Raw genomic sequence first — 18,266 nt, 5'->3', positions numbered from 1 at the left:
AACTGCATGGATTCAGGAATGAGGGGCAACAGCACATAAGATGGTTCTCATTTATTGGGTCTGTCTTAGTAGATAGTGTGACACGCTTTTCCACAGCAGGGCTTAACATTGGTTTTTGTGAACAATTCCAGTTTTTTTTCATGTGTTATATTTCAGGTAAATGTTGAGCAAAAATTGGCACAAGATAAGGGATACACAACTATTAGAAGGAAAATCAGAGCTGGCATTACAGTATTGTATACACATTATCAAACTCTCTGCTGCAAAGTGCCAACTTGTTGGAACTGCAAAGTTATTTGATATTGATATTTCTGCAAAATAAAATTGTTCCAGAATGCTGGACTCTTGATTTTCCCAAGGCAGGCAAAAGCAAGCAATAAATGCTCCTAATTCCTTCACATGTGCGTTTTCCACAAATGCATGGGTCACTGTGGGGAGGGTCCAGCATTGGCCATATGGTACACACTGTGTCACTTGAATAGGGAACAGTTGCTACTGGTCCACTTTTCAGAATTCAGACCCAGCACACGTGAAACCATATTTCAGGGGCTGGTGAATGAGTCGGCTCAAGCAACTCTCCTCCCCTATCCCTTTCCCCTGAAAGGACCTGGGTCAAACTCATAAGTAAAAGGAGTGTCTGTGACAGGTCCTGGAACCCTTGGATGGAGATTAACAGAACAACCTCAGAAGATCAACAGTTATGACTTCTGTGACCAAGTATTAGCATTAAAAAGCCTCTAGTCACATAAAAGTGACCCCAAATGACAATGTCAACCTTAATACAAAATCATGCATAAATATGACAATTAAGTTTTCCTTTGCTGCCTTTTGAAAAAGGAGTGTTGGAGCTCCATAAGTATCACAGCAAACTTGAAAATATCTAGAATATATTTTAGTCTACAAAGTGTATCGGGTGACATTATTTTAATCCTTATCTCACACTTAGAAAGTGGGTAATTTATAGGATATTTAGTATATATGCTAAATAATTTCCTGAATCTAAGAATCTTAGCATATCTGTTCAGACTTGAAAACTTTATCACTGAACAAGTTTCCTAAGAATAAAAGAGGAATTCAAGAGTTGTTGGTTATAACTTGCAATTGACTATTCTAAGGGCTTTGGGAAAATAACGGTGAAGATAAAGCCTGGCAAAAGGAAGGGCTTCAAAGAGACCAATATTTGGACTTGGCTTGCACAAGGCATGAATTCTGTAAGTGGAATGAATGCTTGGCATCTCTACATATTTCAGCACTTGCTGCTGAGCTGGGGACATCTTGGCTTCTAAGCTTGATCTTGGAATTCTACAGTTTGAAGCAAAGAATATTAATAAAAAAAAAAACGCCAAAGTTAATTTTCCAAAGTTTTATTCTCCCAAATCACATGCAACAACCCCGCCTTCTGATGCCTCTAATTGCTCTCCCGACAGGTGTTGGTTTTTAATAAAGAGTGTAACCATCGCCTTTCCAAAAAATGGCTTCTTACGGTTTTATTACACTCAAACATTACAGGAGGTCAAGAGAAAAATCAACGATGAAGTGAGGGAGGGAAGGAAATATGGCATGGAGCATAAAATGTAAAGCCAGCCAATCAATATTTACCCTTTCAAGAGGGAGAGAGAGGGGAGAGAGATTGAGGAGAGAGACAGAGAGAGAGCACCCGAGTGAGCCAGTGTTAGCCAAGAAGCAGGGAGCAGGGCTCGAAAGTCGCCGAGTGCGAGGAGCTGTTGATTGTTTTCTGGTTGAAAGAAGAAGTGATGATAAGGCTGGGATAAAGTGAGCGCCGGCAGGGGCGCAGAGCCGGGCAGCTGTATGCTAATGCTCACAGAAACCAAGCCTCCGCGTCCCCCATTAAAGCAGGCGACCAGGAGGCCACACATCACTGAACAAATAGGCTCTCTCTAGACAAATAAAATAACACACATTGGCCTATGGGGAGTGGGGGGAGAATAAGAGCAAGGAGAAGAGTGAGGGGAGAGTGAAGGGGGGGGGAGAGAAAGAAGCAAAGAGTAGGGGAGAGGAATGGGAGACTGGGAGAGAGGTTGGGGGAAGAGAGGGAGAGAGGACAGAAACAAGCAAGGGAAGACACAGGAGAGAGGGACGAGAGGAGAGAGAGCAGCAGAAAGACAGCAAAAAGGGCTGGGGGAACTGGATGGGGAGGGAGGGACAGTGGGAAGAAGGGGCTGGGAGAGAGGAAGGGGGCTAGTCATGGCGGGGGAGACCACAGGTGGGGAGGGACTAGGAGTGAAAGGGATGGGGAGAGAGAGGAGGGAGAGGTGAGACCGTGGGGAGCAAGAGAGGACGGGAAAGAAAAGAAGGGAAGAGGCAGAAGGGGAGAGAAGGATAGGAGGAGAGAGAGGAGGCGGATGACACAAGGAGGGAACCGAAGGGCTAGGGAGGAGAGCAGGGACGGGAGAAGAGGGAAAGGCGGAGGGGAGAGGAACGGCGGTGGTGGGGGAGGAGCACCCCCTAACCCCATAGCAAAAACGCACACCAAGGTAGCAAGTATGCCCTTGTGGCCCCCAGGAGCCTGGCTGCCTCTTCGTCCTCCTACGGCAGGCGAGGTGGGGTGCAGGTGTGAGTGGGGTGGGAGGAAGGGGAAAGGATCGGGGTCGCCGGGGCCTTTCTGGTCAGTTTCGCTTGGTTTTGTCAGTTCCGTTTGAGACCGAGGCGCACGGACCAGCTGCCGCCAGCACTTCACAGGTGGAGGTCACCTCCTGCACCCCAAGTTCAATGTCATCCCAATGAGTCCAGTGCCGTCCTGATTCTCCCTGACCTAATTCCCTGGTTATGACTTTCTCACCTTCCAGGCTTCGCCTCTGCCAGCTTTCGCCGACACCGCCCTTCCCGCCGCCCGCCCGGGCCTTCCTGCCCGCTCTCCTCCCTCCCTAGCCCGACGGTCCCACCGAGGCAAAAACAAACAGCCCTGAGGGCACTTCAAGGAGCGTGCAGTGGTCCCGACGGTACTCTCGGGGGGATAAAAGGGGCGGCCAGTCACGCCGTCGGTCCCCGGCCGAATAATGGGCGCGCAGCAGATTGCCAGGGGGCACTTGAAACTCGAGGGGAGGGAAATACTTGAGCGCGGTCCCTCCCCGCGAGGGCGCACGGCGCAGCCTCGCGGATCGTCCCTTGTTCGCTCTCTTTCATGCACTCTCCTTTTGTGTGGAATTATTTAAACGGGAGATCCCTGGCAGCTTTATGCTAATGCGCGGAACAAAGGCAACGGCCCGCGGGCGGGAGGCCCGGAAGGTGCCTGGGGCCGGGCCGGGCGGGGTGGCGGGCAGGCGGGCTGCGCGTGTCTCTCGCGTGCCCCTGGGACTGACACAACAACCCCTCATTCCTGCAAATACAAAGCCTCTCACCGGCTCGGGTCCGGCGCGCCAGGCGCAGGGAGGCGCTGGTCCCTCCGGGCGGCGGGCACTACAGCGGCAACGTACGGTTCCTGCCCGGTTGTGGCTCCAGGGACTGAGGGCCGGGAGTAGGGGCTTCTGTGAAGCCAGAAGAGAAGTCTGCAGCAGAGTGGGGATGGGGGGCGCTGACAACTGCCCCCCAACGCCGACGTCTCCAAACGCTGTACCCTCTGTGGGGTGAGAATGCGGGCCCGCCCGGCTCCTCCCGTGAGGCGAGGGCGGCCTGTTCTAGACACCCCAAGGAGCCAACTCCTCCGTAGAAGTTCCCTGCTTCTGCTCTTATTTCCAAGCTTCGCGCTTTCTACAAACTCCCAGTTGCCTTGACTTTGATTTCCAGCCGTGGTGAGGGTCACAGTGAAACCCGGCGCGCGCCCCGACGGCATCCCGCACACCAGGATAGGAGAAATTGCAGCGCCTGTGGCCTCGGGCTTCGCAGTGGTCAGAGGAAGAACCCACCGCGGGGTCCGCAAGGGCAAGAAATGCAGAGGCCCGGGATTTTTCCAAAGCGCTGACCAGGACCCCGAAGGAAGGGGAGGAGTCGCCTAAAGCCCGGGAAGGGCACTTGGGTGATCTGCCTTGGATCCTTATGCTCACTGACTTTGGCGAAGTCCCCCTGGAGGGGGGCAAATTCACGCTATTTCCCCCAACTTAACTTCACGCGGCCCCTTCTCCGACTCGCGTGCGCTAACCCGCGTCGGGGGCAGAGTATGGTGGCGCTTTGCTCTTCTCAAGCGAAGACAAATATCTCGACCCGATGTTCCCATCCATGAGGGCACACAGGTTCTGAGAAAATCACGCAGAAGGCGGCTGCGATCCACGACCCAGGCTGGGCTACACCTGCTTGGAGGTCGCTGGTGTGTGCTTGCGCGCACGGGCAGCCCAATTCCTTCCCAGCCCCAGGTGGTGAAATTAGTTTTCAATACTAGTACCTTTCAAGTTTCCATTTATTTTGACTGACCCGTCTGAAAGCAGATTTCATTTAGGCTGGCAAGACTAGAAGCCACAAATAAAGAAAAAGAAACGGATTCACTGAATCTCAGTATCTCAGTAGCGTTCAATAGATTCCCTTGGCTAAATTCAGAGCCCTGTTTGAATTCACTCAGGCAAGAATTGTTTTTTTTTGTTGTTGGTAGCGGTACCGGTTCCCCATCCCCAGGGCTTATTTACAATTATGGGTGTTGTTGTTTTTAAAGGATTCACAAGGTGACTAACTCTCTGTTATCTGTTGAATAGAAGGAGTGTTACATACGCAAGACCGAATGTAGCAGGCCGAGCCCCTGCCCTGTACTATTCTCCAATCCAGATGGGATTCGTGATTAGAAAATAAAATTGGCCAAAGCTGTCTCGGAATCCTTTTCCCACTTCTAATTTCATCAGCACTATTAATCAGCGCTCAAAAGAGCAAGGAAATAACATCAGTTACTTTAAGATAGAAATATATTTATAAATTTTAGATAAACTAATTTTAAGATTTCTAACTTTTGGGGAGACTAGCACTCACCACAGCATTTTTAAAACTAGGGTGAGACTTGTCAAAATATATTTCACTATATGCATTCTTCTCTTTTCAGTGTGTGGGTTAAAATATTACAAACAAAATTATCAAATATCTTTCCCTTGATTAACCAACTTGATTAACCTCTTAATTAACTAAGCCTAACAACAGTCCCCATCACAACTTATGACTCATGTGGACTCTATTTTTACATGTTTAATTTCTACGCCAGGGTATTTTCAGAGGGAAAATCCAAAACAATTAAATACCTTCAGTGGAATTAAGCATAAGTAAAACTCAGCAAAATCTGTCTGGTATAGAGCTTTGCAGAAAAATGTTTCCTTCTCTTTCAATAAAGTGACATTTTCCTCAGAGCGTATGACATTTTATATGGCTTGGCTATTTGTTCCCCAGTGTTGGACGATCAGGGTCACTACGCACTGGTGGGGTTCTCTGCCCTGTCCCCCGGAGATTCTGCCTTTTGTGTTTCCTCGGGGCTGGGCTGGACAGAGGATGGAGGCAGGCGGCCCAGTCTGGGTCCAAACGGAACGGCAGCGGAGGTGGGGGTGGGGGGAGTCTTCGCTGTTGTCTTTTCCTGGTGGCACAGGGGAGGCGGCTTGTCCTCTCCGAGGCCTCAGTCTGCCTCAGAGGACAGATTGCCCCCCTCCCCCCGTCCAGCACGCGTCTCTTTTGCGTCCAGATTGGCCGCGACCGGAGCTCAATAGCGGGAGGTTAATTTCCTTCACAAAGGTGAAGGGGGCACGGCTCCGTGAGGGCTGCGCCCAGACAGGCGGCCCCTTTATTCCGCAGCGCCTTGATTGGAGCCCTTGATTTAGCATCTGATGTCAACCGGCAAACAAAATGCCCGCTCGGAATGAAAATGCATGATGCCGCGCGGGGAGGAGGAAACCAACTTCATTGGGGAGCAAGAGGCCGACCGCGCGTTTCGGGCTTCGGCCAACTCTACCCGGATTAACCCAGCCCTGGACCACTCGGAGGCTCTGGGCGGCCTGGGCCGGGCCCCGCCAAAGCTGCCATTCCCGAATCTCCAAGAATCCAAAAGTTCAGAAATTCACGTTCCTTTGGGAACCCAGCCCAGCCCCGCGCTCCAATCCCGCGCTTTCTGGAGACTGAGAAGGCCGCGTCAATTCCTTCTCAAACTCAAAAAGAAACCTTCCCAGCCCGTGGACGCGCGGAGGCTGTGAGCACAAACATCGCCCTCGGCCACTGCGACAAGGCTGGGTCCCCTGTCGACACTCGGAACGCCGGGGAACCCTTTTGCTTGGCCCCTTGGGTCCAACGGCCCATCCGTCCGAGGTCCTGGCGGAGGCTCTTGGCCGTCGGGACCCCGCTGCTCTCTCGGATTCTTGTTTATTTCCCAAACACCACGCGGAGCCACAGCGCCTCCGCGGATGCCCTGATAGCTGACGCCCTGCTCTCCCACGCACCGCCCCGGCGCGCCCCCGCCCCCACCCAATCAGCGTGCACAACTTCCCCCTAGGCTCCGGCTCGCGGATTGAACCCTCCTGACATATTTGGGGCCATTCTTCTCCTTTGTTGCTATTTTGCTCGCGACCCGCGGGTAATCCCCGCGCGGGAGGGGGGCGTGCATTGTCGCGCTGATGGACGGGCCCATTTGGCGGCTCCGCGCCCCCCGTAGGAGAGACACAAAGCCCAGGCACGTGCGCCTCCCCATAGAGAAGCAGCAGACCGTGAAGGGAGGCGGGGCCGGGCGTGTGCCTGGGCCGGGCGGGGCGGCGGCGCCGGGCGGGGCGGCCAAGGGGCGCGCGCGGGGGCCCCGCGCCCTCAGGTACATCTGCCGCACCTACCGGGCGACCCCCGAGTCCCGGCCCCCTTTTGGCCGCCCCATCGCCCTCCCAGCCTGCCAGGCCGAGGAGCTGCGGGCGCGCTGATTGGCTCCGGGGGAAGCGGGAGGCGAGAACAATGGCCCCCTCCCCCCGTTAAAAGGGAGCGGCTGCCGGGCCCGGGGACAGGGACGCGCGTGCAGGGCGCAGAGCTGGGCCGAGCCGCCGCCGGCGTCACGCGAGTCCCCCAGCCGCCGCGCCCGGGCAATGGGCCGGGGGCACTGAGGGCCGCCGGGGCCGAGCGCGGAGGGCAGACCGAGCCAGTGCCGTGCCCTCGGGCCGCGCCAACATGCCCCGCGGCTTCCTGGTGAAGCGCAGTAAGAAGTCCACGCCCGTGTCCTACCGGGTCCGCGGCGGCGAGGACGGCGACCGCGTGCTGCTTCTCTCGCCCGGCTGCGGGGACGCCCGCGCCGAGCCCCCGGCTCCGAGCCCGGGCCCCGGGCCGCTGTCGCCGCCGCCGCCCGCGGAGCGCGCCCATGCAGCGCTCGCCGCCGCGCTCGCCTGCGCGCCTGGGCCGCCGCCACCCCCGCCGGGCCCGCGGGCCGCGCACTTCGGCAACCCCGAGGCCGCGCACCCCGCGCCGCTCTACAGCCCCACGCGGCCCGTGAGCCGCGAGCACGAGAAGCACAAGTACTTCGAACGCAGCTTCAACCTGGGCTCGCCGGTCTCGGCCGAGTCCTTCCCCACGCCCGCCGCGCTGCTCGGAGGAGGCGGCGGCGGCGGTGCGAGCGGAGCGGGCGGCGGCGGCACCTGCGGCGGCGACGCGCTGCTCTTCGCGCCCGCCGAGCTCAAGATGGGCACCGCGTTCTCGGCTGGCGCCGAGGCGGCCCGCGGCCCAGGCCCCGGCCCTCCACTGCCCCCCGCCGCCGCCCTGCGGCCCCCGGGAAAGCGGCCCCCGCCCCCCGCCGCCGCCGCCGCCGAGCCGCCCGCCAAGGCAGTCAAGGCCCCGGGCGCCAAGAAGCCCAAGGCCATCCGCAAGCTGCACTTCGAGGACGAGGTGACCACGTCGCCCGTGCTGGGGCTCAAGATCAAGGAGGGCCCGGTGGAGGCGCCGCGGGGCCGCGCGGGGGGCGCGGCGCGGCCGCTGGGCGAGTTCATCTGCCAGCTGTGCAAGGAGGAGTACGCCGACCCGTTCGCGCTGGCGCAGCACAAGTGCTCGCGCATCGTGCGTGTGGAGTACCGCTGCCCCGAGTGCGCCAAGGTCTTCAGCTGCCCGGCCAACCTGGCCTCGCACCGCCGCTGGCACAAACCGCGGCCCGCGCCCTCCGCCGCCGCCCGCGCGCAGGAGCCGGAAGCCGCAGCCAGGGCTGAGGCGCGGGAGGCACCCGGCGGCAGCAGCGACCGGGATACACCGAGCCCCGGCGGCGTATCCGAGTCGGGCTCCGAGGACGGGCTCTACGAGTGCCATCACTGCGCCAAGAAGTTCCGCCGCCAGGCCTACCTACGCAAGCACCTGCTGGCGCACCACCAGGCGCTGCAGGCCAAGGGCGCGCCGCCAGCGCCCCCGGCCGAGGACCTACTGGCCTTGTACCCCGGGCCCGACGAGAAGGCGCCCCAGGAGGCGGCCGGCGACGGCGAGGCAGCAGGCGTGCTGGGCCTGAGTGCGTCCGCCGAGTGCCACCTGTGCCCAGTGTGCGGGGAGTCGTTCCCCAGCAAGGGTGCCCAGGAGCGCCACCTGCGCCTGCTGCACGCCGCCCAGGTGTTCCCCTGCAAGTACTGCCCGGCCACCTTCTACAGCTCGCCTGGCCTTACGCGGCACATCAACAAGTGCCACCCATCCGAAAACAGACAGGTGATCCTCCTGCAGGTGCCCGTGCGCCCGGCCTGCTAGAGCGCGCCCTCCACCCCGGCCCCCCGAACTGTGCCTTCGCTTGGAGACCCACAAAGAGAGTGCGCCCTGCACGCCCCGAACCCCAGTCCGCGCTGTGGGAGCCTCGCCCCCGCCCCCACCGAGTGAAAGTGTCGTCTCCGCTTCTCTCGGTGTGGCGTGACGGTAACCCCATCCTCTCGTTTTGACTCCTTTTGGAACCCCCACTTTTACGTTGTGTCCCCCCACCTCCCCCATGGCGCAACAGGAATCATTCTCTTTCTGTACAAGGGAGAAAAGCTGTACGCGTTTGTCTAGTGGTTGGAAGCCTCCCCTTGGCGGGGAGAAGCTGTTTTTCTTGCTAGTATTCGCTGTGTTCATGGTCTAGAAATGCGGTCTACTCTCGCCTCGCGTACCAATCTCTGCTCTCTATGTATGTAGCGTACGGGTTGTTTTGGGTGAATCTTGAGGAATAAATGCCTTTATATTTCACAGGCTGTAAATTGAACTTCCCACACGATTAGCTTTATTATGGCTTGTGAACTGCTGGAGTCTGGCTTTACCTTTTTGTATGTGAACAAATCAAATTGCTTAAAAAAGAGTTTTCTTTAGTATAGCCACAAATGCCTTGAACTGTTGTCTGGGATTGTTTCTGGGGGGAGGGAGGGAGTGTTCCGAAGATGCTGTAGTAACTGCCTCAGTGTTTCACGTAAGACTTTTTGGTTTGATCATCTTTGTTGAGGTAGGACTATCAGTTCCCTCTAAATGTATATGTTGATTTATGAGTAATTGTTATTTATTCTTTATTTATTTATATTAATTATGAAGATTATGATATTATTTGATTGCAGATTTTTTTGGTGCGCTGACCCCTCCCCACCCTGCCACTCTTGACATTCCACTGTGCGTTTTAGAAGAGAGCCTTTTTCTAAAGGGATCTGCTTAAAGTTTTAACTTTTATACCTATCTGAGTGAATGACAGACAACCTACCATTTATTCTGCTTCGAGGGCCCCCAGGGCCCTTACAACTGACAGCTCTTACTTTTAAATGCAATCTCTTTTCTACATACATTATTTTCTTAATTGTTAGCTATTTATAGAAAGCTTCAATAGAACTGTTTCAACTGTATAACTATTTACTATTCAAATAAAATATTTTCAAAGTCACAGTGTGGTGGCCTGATTTCTGCATCACATGCTTTCAGGATGAATTTCAAATAGAGCTTCTGATGGTCTCTTAAAAACTAACTTTATTTTTTATCAGGAAAGAGGGAACCACCACCATCACCAGGGTGGTGGGTTTTCAGAGCTGAACCTCAGCTGCGGGACTCTGCCCTTCTGGCAGCCTGAGGGTGTAGCCTTGGTAGCGGCTGGCTGAAACAAGCCTCGTTGGGGTCCTTAATAATGTGCCAGGAGGCGGGTTAGAATGAAGGCCCTGGGCATCTTTTCAGAGAAATCTAGATCAGTGTCCCTAAGAAGCTGTTCTTTTCACTCTACTTTCATTTAGCAAGTCCTTCATTTCCCAAAAATTTGGGGCTCAGGGTGATAGTAATTCCTCAAATAAAGCCGGGAGTTTTTGTTCCTGAGTCAACTACAAGAAAGGAGAAGTGACTTTACGGTTAGATTTGCAAAGCACGGGCAGCAACCCGATTCACATTTGGATGCCATGGGAAGTTAAGCAACTGGGGGCAAGGGTTTAGAAATAATTTTCCAATCAGGTGAGCGGTCTGTTTGGGGGAAAAATGGAACACCATCTGTTTGGGGTATTAAATTTAATAACAGGTAATTACAATGTTTTCCGTTACGTGTCACTCAGCTCTTTGAAGAACAATTCTGACTCTCAACAGTGAGTATTTTGGGTTGTTTTCCTCTGTCTTGGAAACATTTGATGAAGGAGCTGTGCTGAACCTCACAATTGTGCATGTGTGTGTTCCCTTCCTTTTGTGAGTTTTTGCTTTTTTTTTTTTTTTTTTTTTTTTCCTGAGGCCCGCTAAATCTAACATTTGCCTGCCAAAGAGATTTTAGAAAATGCACAGTAAAAGGATTTGCATCTCCAAAGAGGAGCTGGAATGAGGCTGGGAAGGGCAGTCCATGAGGCACTTGGAAGGACAAACTGAGGAAAGAGATGATTTTCAGATTGTGAGCCTCAAGTTTTCTGTGGGACAGGGTTTAGCCAAAGGCTCAGCCAGCAGGAATGTGGAATATTCCTCCCTTTGTGAGGCCCTGGAAACAGCCTTCGAATAACAATGAAGGAGAAACCTCTACAGGTAAGTTGCCTCCAGGACAAATTGCATGTAGCTTTTTATCACTGATGACTACATATTTTACCAGTTTGGAAACTAACAAAAAGCTCAGGGCTGGTACAATAGGAAAGCACAGGGACAGAGCAGCATTTATAACATCCTGAAAACTTTGACTGAAACAAAGAAAAACTCAAATGTGTGGGCTGATAGCTGCTGCTTCTCCCCTCCTGCAACAGTAATACGGGAGCATGGGAGCATTGAAAATACTCTCTCTGAGTTACACCAAACGTTAAAAGATATCCCAAACTGAGGGTCAGAGTGTTCACGTTCTCTGGCAATAAAAAGTTTCCTTAAAAACTGGAAGATTAGCTGCATATGGCAAGTCCAGACTCGTCTGCAGGAATGGTAGCTTGTAACTACACTGGGCTCACTGTGGTTCTCGTCCGTAATCACAAAACATGAATTCATCTAAGATCCACCCTTATGAGGGTAAATATAATTTGGTTGTTCACAAACATGTCCCTTCATCCCCCGTGGAAATTTATTTCAATGGACCAAATATACCTTTTCTAAAATGGAATCCAAAGTATCTATGTGAGATATTAAATGAAACTGTATAGTAAATGGAGTTGAAGGCAATGAAACAGTGTAGAAATAGACAAACTTGGTCAATTTCTATCATAGTAACACAACATAAGTTAACAGAATATGGGAGGGAATCAGGCTCTTCTCCCCTTTTTCTTGCCTCCCTGAATAATATGTTCACAAGGTTCCTATTCAAGAACATCACGTTGAAACGCACACACTTTTTAACAAATCTGTGAAGGAGGCTGTGGGCATTCCATGTGCTCTGGGGCTGCTGCAAGCTGGGAAGGCCACCCATGGAAACTGCCCGAGAATCCCATACCATCCCACAGCAGGGATTTGGTGGTGAGAGGCCCAGGGGGTCAGGAAAAGTAGCAAGGTTAAGGAGGGAGGAGCTAAAAGAGGGAAGAAATAAAGGAAGAGATTTGATTTTTGCCAGTGCCTTCACCCTTCTCTACTTCCATACAAATGTGGTATAATAAAAAGCAATAGGCTGTTCAGCATTCCTTTGGTTCCACAATGAGCCTGTGGCTAGAACAGCTGCACGCCATGCTGGTTGAGCCCTTTCTTCAGAGTTACTAATGTCCTCTGGAGGCAGTTCCCCGGTTGCCTGCTTTGCCTTTTCCCTGGAGGCCTGGAAATGCTGGGGTTCTTGCCACCCTCAGAGCAGGAACGTTGTACTGGCAAGAGTCTGACTTGGGTGAGTCACTCGGAGGCCTGTGCTTGGAGGCACGCCTACCTTCTGTCTAGCACCATGGACTAAGTCATCGCACCTTTCAGCTGATCCTGGGCCTGTCGCTGGGTTTCATCTGGGAGTACCCAGATCTTGCAGAACAGAAATGAAGCCAGGAGGCTGGCTGGACTCCAGCTGCACAAGGGCACCTGTGGGCATGTTGGGGTCCTGCAGAGACCTGGGTGTGCAACATCGGCCAGGGCAACACTAGCCACGGGTGGATGCACCTGGCATGTCCGTGCCCGGATGCTGCCAAGGAGGGTGTGACATTTCTCATCGGCTTCCGTTTGCTCTGTGAGTGGCTGTCTCCTCCCTTAGTTGGGCTGAACTCCACAGCCATCCACACAGTCTTCAAAACAAAGCAGAATCGTCTCCTAACCACCCTGAGTGACCTGATAACACTACAGGAATTCTTCATGTATCAACTGTCTTGCAAAAGAGAAAGGGGCCTCATATAAGTTTGGGCTTTCTGAAGTTGAGTCATTTGGCTTCCTGAAGGCCTCAGTCTCCTCACCTGTAAACCAGAGATAATACTCCTAGCAGATGCCCTGAGGGTCTCTGGAGCCTTTGTGGGACATTTGGGGAAGACTCCTGAGCCCAGGAGATGAAGGGCAGTGAGGAGCCCAGAGGGACCTGCATTTTTCACTTAGACAGGGGCACTCCTCTTTGCCAGGCATTTTCCATGGCATTGAGGATTCATTACAAACCCACTGGCCTGTGGCGGGGTTACTTTGAGCAAAACTTGCTTTTTGCAGAACGGACATTTAGGTCTTGTAGAGAAATTTTCTGGCAAATAGACCCAAGGCTAAGTCTATGGAATCATGTATGGGATAAAATGAGTCCCCCAGTTAGCTTCTGACAGAACTAAAATTAGTTACGGTTCTTTGATGGCCGGACTAAAGGAACCTGTAATGCTCTGGTAGTTAAAGTTACAAGCGATGGAATTTAGAGATCGAAGAGGAAACTGAGTTGTGGAGAGAAACCCACAAGTGGCAAAACACACCAGTATGAGAACCAACTGAATAGCACCATGCAGGGATCTCCATTCCATCTGATCGTCAAGGAGGTACCAAAGCGGGGAGTGCAAAGTGCTGACCTAAAGACACTTAGTTTCTCATCTTCAATAATGGAAATATCTCATGGGTCTTTTGGCAACACAACCCCAAAGTGAGACAGAGAGCAGCTAAAGGCATCTTCAAGTTCCATCCCATCATATCTATTGGAGAAACATCGTTTCTCTACTGCCTGCCTGCAACATTAAATGGCCAATAGTCATAGGGAAAGTCTGGTGTATTCATGACTCCTGGGTTCTAATATGGCAATTGTCACTAGCAGGCACATCAGTAACACAAAGACAAGTTCAGCAGTGGGAGGTGGCTCTATAACTTAAGGAGACCTGGTCACAAGTCCCACAAGAGCCCAGTGACGTTAGAATAAAGAACTCTTCACAAACATGCAGAACGAAAGACCATCCTCTGATGGGCTGCAGCCTAGATTTCCTCATGTCCCCTCGCACCTTCATTGGCTAAGGTTTCCAAGTGAGGCCAGGTATGTTGACTCCTCACGAAGAAGGGACCAGAGATGGATGGCACCTACTTGCCCAGTGAACTTGATGACTAGGAATTTTTTTTTCCTGGGGAGAACTGGGGAACTAGAGCCTCCTTCTGACACTGCCAAGGAAACAGATCAATACTTTTCAACATCCCCTCACCTTTTGCAAACAACCAGCTACAGGTTTTGGTGTCATCAGAGCAACTTCCCAGGCAAGAGGATTTTCTGAAGGTGACTGAGTCCTGCTCCTTTGGACACATGCCTCATGAGGACCTGCAGTAGGTAACTGACACAGGCCACATTGGGTTTTGAAAGCCACAGAGCCTCATGAGAAGTGTCATCCCAGCAAGGGATGTGCAATGGACCTTTGGGGTGAAGGGAATTGATTTCTCATAGCTGGATGAGATAATCAACCTGGCTTACAAATATACCAATCACAACTACTTTTTGGTCATTATTAAGGCTTGATATGCTTCTCAGAATCACAGAGCACCTTTGAGCAGATGATATGAAGTCAGTTAACACGTTTTCACTAACCCAAACACACCCCTTCGTATCCTAAGCCCCGACCGTCATCATTTGTACCCCGCATACTTGGACTGTGGGCTTGCTGTGCTGCATCTGGAAAGTGGAATGTTCAGGACCTGCAGTGTATATGCTGAGCGGATGGGTTCTGGGGTGATCACCTTCATGTTTGTCTTGTTTAAAGATTTCTACCCTGTGTGGTCTTCCTGGTGGCATTTCCACACAAAGCATCAGCACTAATGTTTTTTCTCTAGTTCCTCGCATAAGCCCACACCATGGAGACAAACCCATCCTTAGAACATTCAACATTCACCACCTTGAAATGAAACTTACAGAATGTTTACTGCCAGCAGGACACATTCAAAGGCATGATTACTGAGAGCCTGTTTCCAGCATGCCATGTGCACACCCTGCAGCTCCCCCAATGTCTATGAGAAGCTTGTTGACACAGTTTGCATCTAGTTTCCCAGGGCCGCCTCCCCTTCATCAGAACCCAGGCGTTCCCTGCTCCTTCCCTGTGGTTTGAACCAGCAGACCAAGCGTTGTGCGGTGGGGAGACGATCATGCCGGCAACGTCAACCTGAATTCATTATTCTTCTCTTTCACTCATTAAATAAGGGCTTTTTATTTGAATGCAACATCTGCTTCGTCTCTGTTGTGCAGGACCAGGGCCCTGATGCAATAGCCCTTTCTCAAACACCACAGCCAGGTGACAGTCACACCTGACGGTGACAGGATGAAGAGAGGGAGCCAAGAGGCTATTATGTGTCAAATCTGATAGGACACAGAGGAGGCATTAGAGCATGGTAGGGTGGATTTTAGAGGAGGGCACTTTCCACAGGAGGAAAAAACATCAGGCTACAGTTTCCTCCCAGCACAAAGAACAGAAAAGGATGGGGAAGTTAGGCAGAAATGCATGTGTCCGATGTTGCCATTTAAAAGCTTGTAACATCAGTTGATGGCAGTTCTTTTCTATTGCTCTTTATCTACTACAGTATGTAAAATGAGCCTTTACCATTTTATAAGTACAGCTACAAAGAGGTTGTTATTAGGAGATGGGCAGAAACCGATAGGAAGAGTGTGCATGAAAATGATCAGGTTGAGACTGTCCGGGACAAATGGGGCTGAACCAATCATATCTGGGTGCCCAAACTGGAATAGAATCATGTTAGATTTCATCAAATATTTTATACCATAAAGGAACACATTCTGTCTTCCTCACATCTTGGAATAGATCTTTATTGTGTCTTTTGAAACATTATGTGTTTTGTTCTGTTAATCACAGAGAAAACCACATTTTCCCCCTGAGTATCTTCAAAATTTGGTAATTCAGACTAAAAAGGACGAAAAACAATTAAATGCGTATTATATCTACCTTAACTTATTTGTAGCAGTAAATGTGACCTTATAGTCTAAGATTATATTGGGATTCCAGAATTACTGCCATCATTGCAGTATTTCACAATCTCTATTATTATTATTATTTTTTTTGTTTGTTTTGTTTTTTTTTTGAGATGGAGTCTCGCTCTGTCGCCCAGGCTGGCCCAGGCTGGAGTGCTGTGGCCAGATCTCAGCTCACTGCAAGCTCCGCCTCCCGGGTTTACGCCATTCTCCTGCCTCAGCCTCCTGAGTAGCTGGGACTATAGGCGCCGGCCACCTCGCCCGGCTAGTTTTTTGTATTTTTTAGTAGAGACGGGGTTTCACCGGGTTAGCCAGGATGGTCTCTATCTCCTGACCTCGTGATCTGCCCATCTCAGCCTCCTAAAGTGCTGGGATTACAGGCTTGAGCCACCGCACCCGGCCCCTCTATTATTATTAATACGGAAAAGGCTAGACCAGGGGTTGGTAAACTAAGGCCTACTGGCTCAATCCAGCCTGCTTTTGTAAATAAAGTTTTATTGGCATATAGCCATGCTCACTCACATACTCAGCCTCTATGGCTGTTTTCATGCAACAACACCAGAGTTTAGTAGTTATGAGAGGGGCCACATGGCCCTCAAAGTCTAAAATATTTACTATTCGCCCCTTTATAGAAAAAATTTGCCGACAATAATATCATGCAATAGACAATAATATGGTGCAGTAATTCCTCCTCTTGATTAGATAGAAATTTGGTCCTTATGAAAACTGCTTTGCTCAGTTGTGTGTTGAGTGTCATAAACTCACTCAGCATTCATAAGTCTTGAAGATTCAAAATTTAGTATCTCTATTTTTACAGATGTCTTTGCCTAAGGTATCACGTTTTTTGCTTTTGGATTTTTTTTTTGTTTTGTTTTGTTTTTTTTGAAACAGTCTCACTGGGTTGTCCAGGTTGGAGTGAAGCGATCTCGGCTCACTGCAACCTTCACCTCCCTGGCTCAAGAGACCCTCCCACCTCAGTCTCCTGAGTAGCTGGGACTACAGGTGTGTGCCCCTATATCCAGCTAATTTTTGTGTGTTTTTTTTTTTTTTTTAATTAGAAATGGTGTTTCACTATGTTGGCCAGGCTGGTCTTGAATTCCTGGCCTCAAGTGATCCACCTGCCTCAACCCCCTGAAGTGCTGGGATTACAAGCATGAATCACCACGCCTGGCCAAGGTACCGTGTTTCTTTAACCTGATTTTTGTTTTTGTTTTTTGTTTGAGACAGGGTCTCACTCTGTCACCCAAGCTGGAGTGCAGTGCCGTGATCATGGCTCACTGTAGCCTTAACCTCCTGGGCTCAAGTGATCCTCTTATCTCAGCCTTCTGAGTAGCTGAGATGACAGGTCCACACCACCATGCCTGGCTAATTTTTTTTATTTCTTGTAGAGATGCAGGTCTCACTATGTTGCCCAGGCTTGTCTTGAACTCCTGGGCTCAAGCAATCTTCCTACCTTGACCTCTGAAAGTGCTGAGATTACAGGTGTGGGCCACCACACCTAGCCTTGATAATTTAAATAAGAAAGTTTACTAGTTTTTCTGAAAGTGGGAAACTGCCTCCAAGATAGTTTTATTAATATTGTTCCTGTTCATATCAGTTACAGGAGCTCTCAGACAATATACACGAGTCACACAGTCTGTTAAGTCAGCCACAGAAATCTACACAGAACAGGAAGGTTGTCTCCTGGTTTGAAGGTTGTTTTCTCACTGCAGCGATGGTTTCATTTATCAGGTGAAATCACAACTCTTAGGGTGAACCATAGGACATGGTTGTTTTGGGGTTTATTTTTTGTTGAGACAGGGTCTCACTCTGTTGCTCAGGCTGAAGTGCAGTGGCACAATCTCAGTTCACTGCCATCTCCGCTTCCCAGGTTCAAGTGATTCTTGTGCTTCAGCCTCCCGAGCAGCTGGGATTACAGGTGTGCGCCACCACATCTGGCTTTTTTTTTTTTTTTGTATTTTTAGTAGAGATGGGATTTTACTATGTTGCCCAGGCTGGTCTCCAACTCCTGGCCTCAAGTGATCTGCCCACCTCAGCCTCCCAAAGTGCTGGGATTACAAGTGTGAGCACCCGGCTCATTGCTGTTTTTATAAGTAAAAGTAAAAACTTTTCTATCAATAATTTCATATTGCTTAACTCAATATTTCAAGGATTTTTATAACCATCAGCTTAAAAATTGAGTTAAAGACAGAAGATAACTTTACCTCAGCATTGATTTGTTTCAAAATAGTGTCAATTTTATAGCAAGAAGCACCTTCCTGGCAACTGATGACTTCTTTTAATTGTACAAGCGTTTGAGCATTTGGAGGATATAGATCACTGTCCACCAATGAGAATTCTGCTCTGATTAGAGGTTCACAACCTCTTGAAACTTTTTTTCTAAAGCAGGTTTCTGACCCAGTCCCACAAACGTCTCCATTACGGCGATGCTGGTGGACAATGTGTTGTACTTCTGTAGTATGTATCATTTAGAGCCCTGCCACTCAAAGTGTGGCTCAAGGAGCTGTAGGTCTGCATCCCCTGGGAGCAGAAGTGCCAGCCCTGCCTCCTAAATCAGAATCTGTATTTTAACAGGATCCCCAGGGAATCTCTATGCACGCTGATGTTTTTAGGCACTGGTTTAAAATTTGAGGTCTTGGTCACAGAGTAAGTT

At 50.8% G+C, this 18,266-nt stretch overlaps 1 protein-coding gene across 1 annotated transcript; it reads left to right on the top strand.

Annotated features, from left to right (window-relative positions):
• Positions 1-6,898: 6,898 nt before the first annotated feature.
• INSM1 (INSM transcriptional repressor 1) lies at positions 6,899-9,742 on the top strand. The gene has a single exon (XM_010369122.2). It carries the CDS (start codon positions 7,057-7,059, stop codon positions 8,596-8,598), a length of 1,542 nt encoding a protein of 513 aa, XP_010367424.2. The 5' UTR covers positions 6,899-7,056; the 3' UTR covers positions 8,599-9,742.
• The last annotated feature ends 8,524 nt before the right edge of the window (positions 9,743-18,266 follow it).

This window comes from Rhinopithecus roxellana, chromosome 13 (genome assembly GCF_007565055.1).
Source record: "Rhinopithecus roxellana isolate Shanxi Qingling chromosome 13, ASM756505v1, whole genome shotgun sequence".
In the NCBI taxonomy this organism is placed as follows: Eukaryota; Metazoa; Chordata; class Mammalia; order Primates; family Cercopithecidae; genus Rhinopithecus; species Rhinopithecus roxellana.
The sequence above is the reverse complement of the archived record's forward strand: the minus strand, read 5'-3'. Positions and strand labels throughout refer to the sequence as shown.

Coding starts and splice junctions, on each gene's coding strand:
- INSM1 (XM_010369122.2), top strand. CDS start 7,057: ATGCCCCGCGGCTTCCTGGTGAAGCGCAGTAAGAAGTCCACGCCCGTG.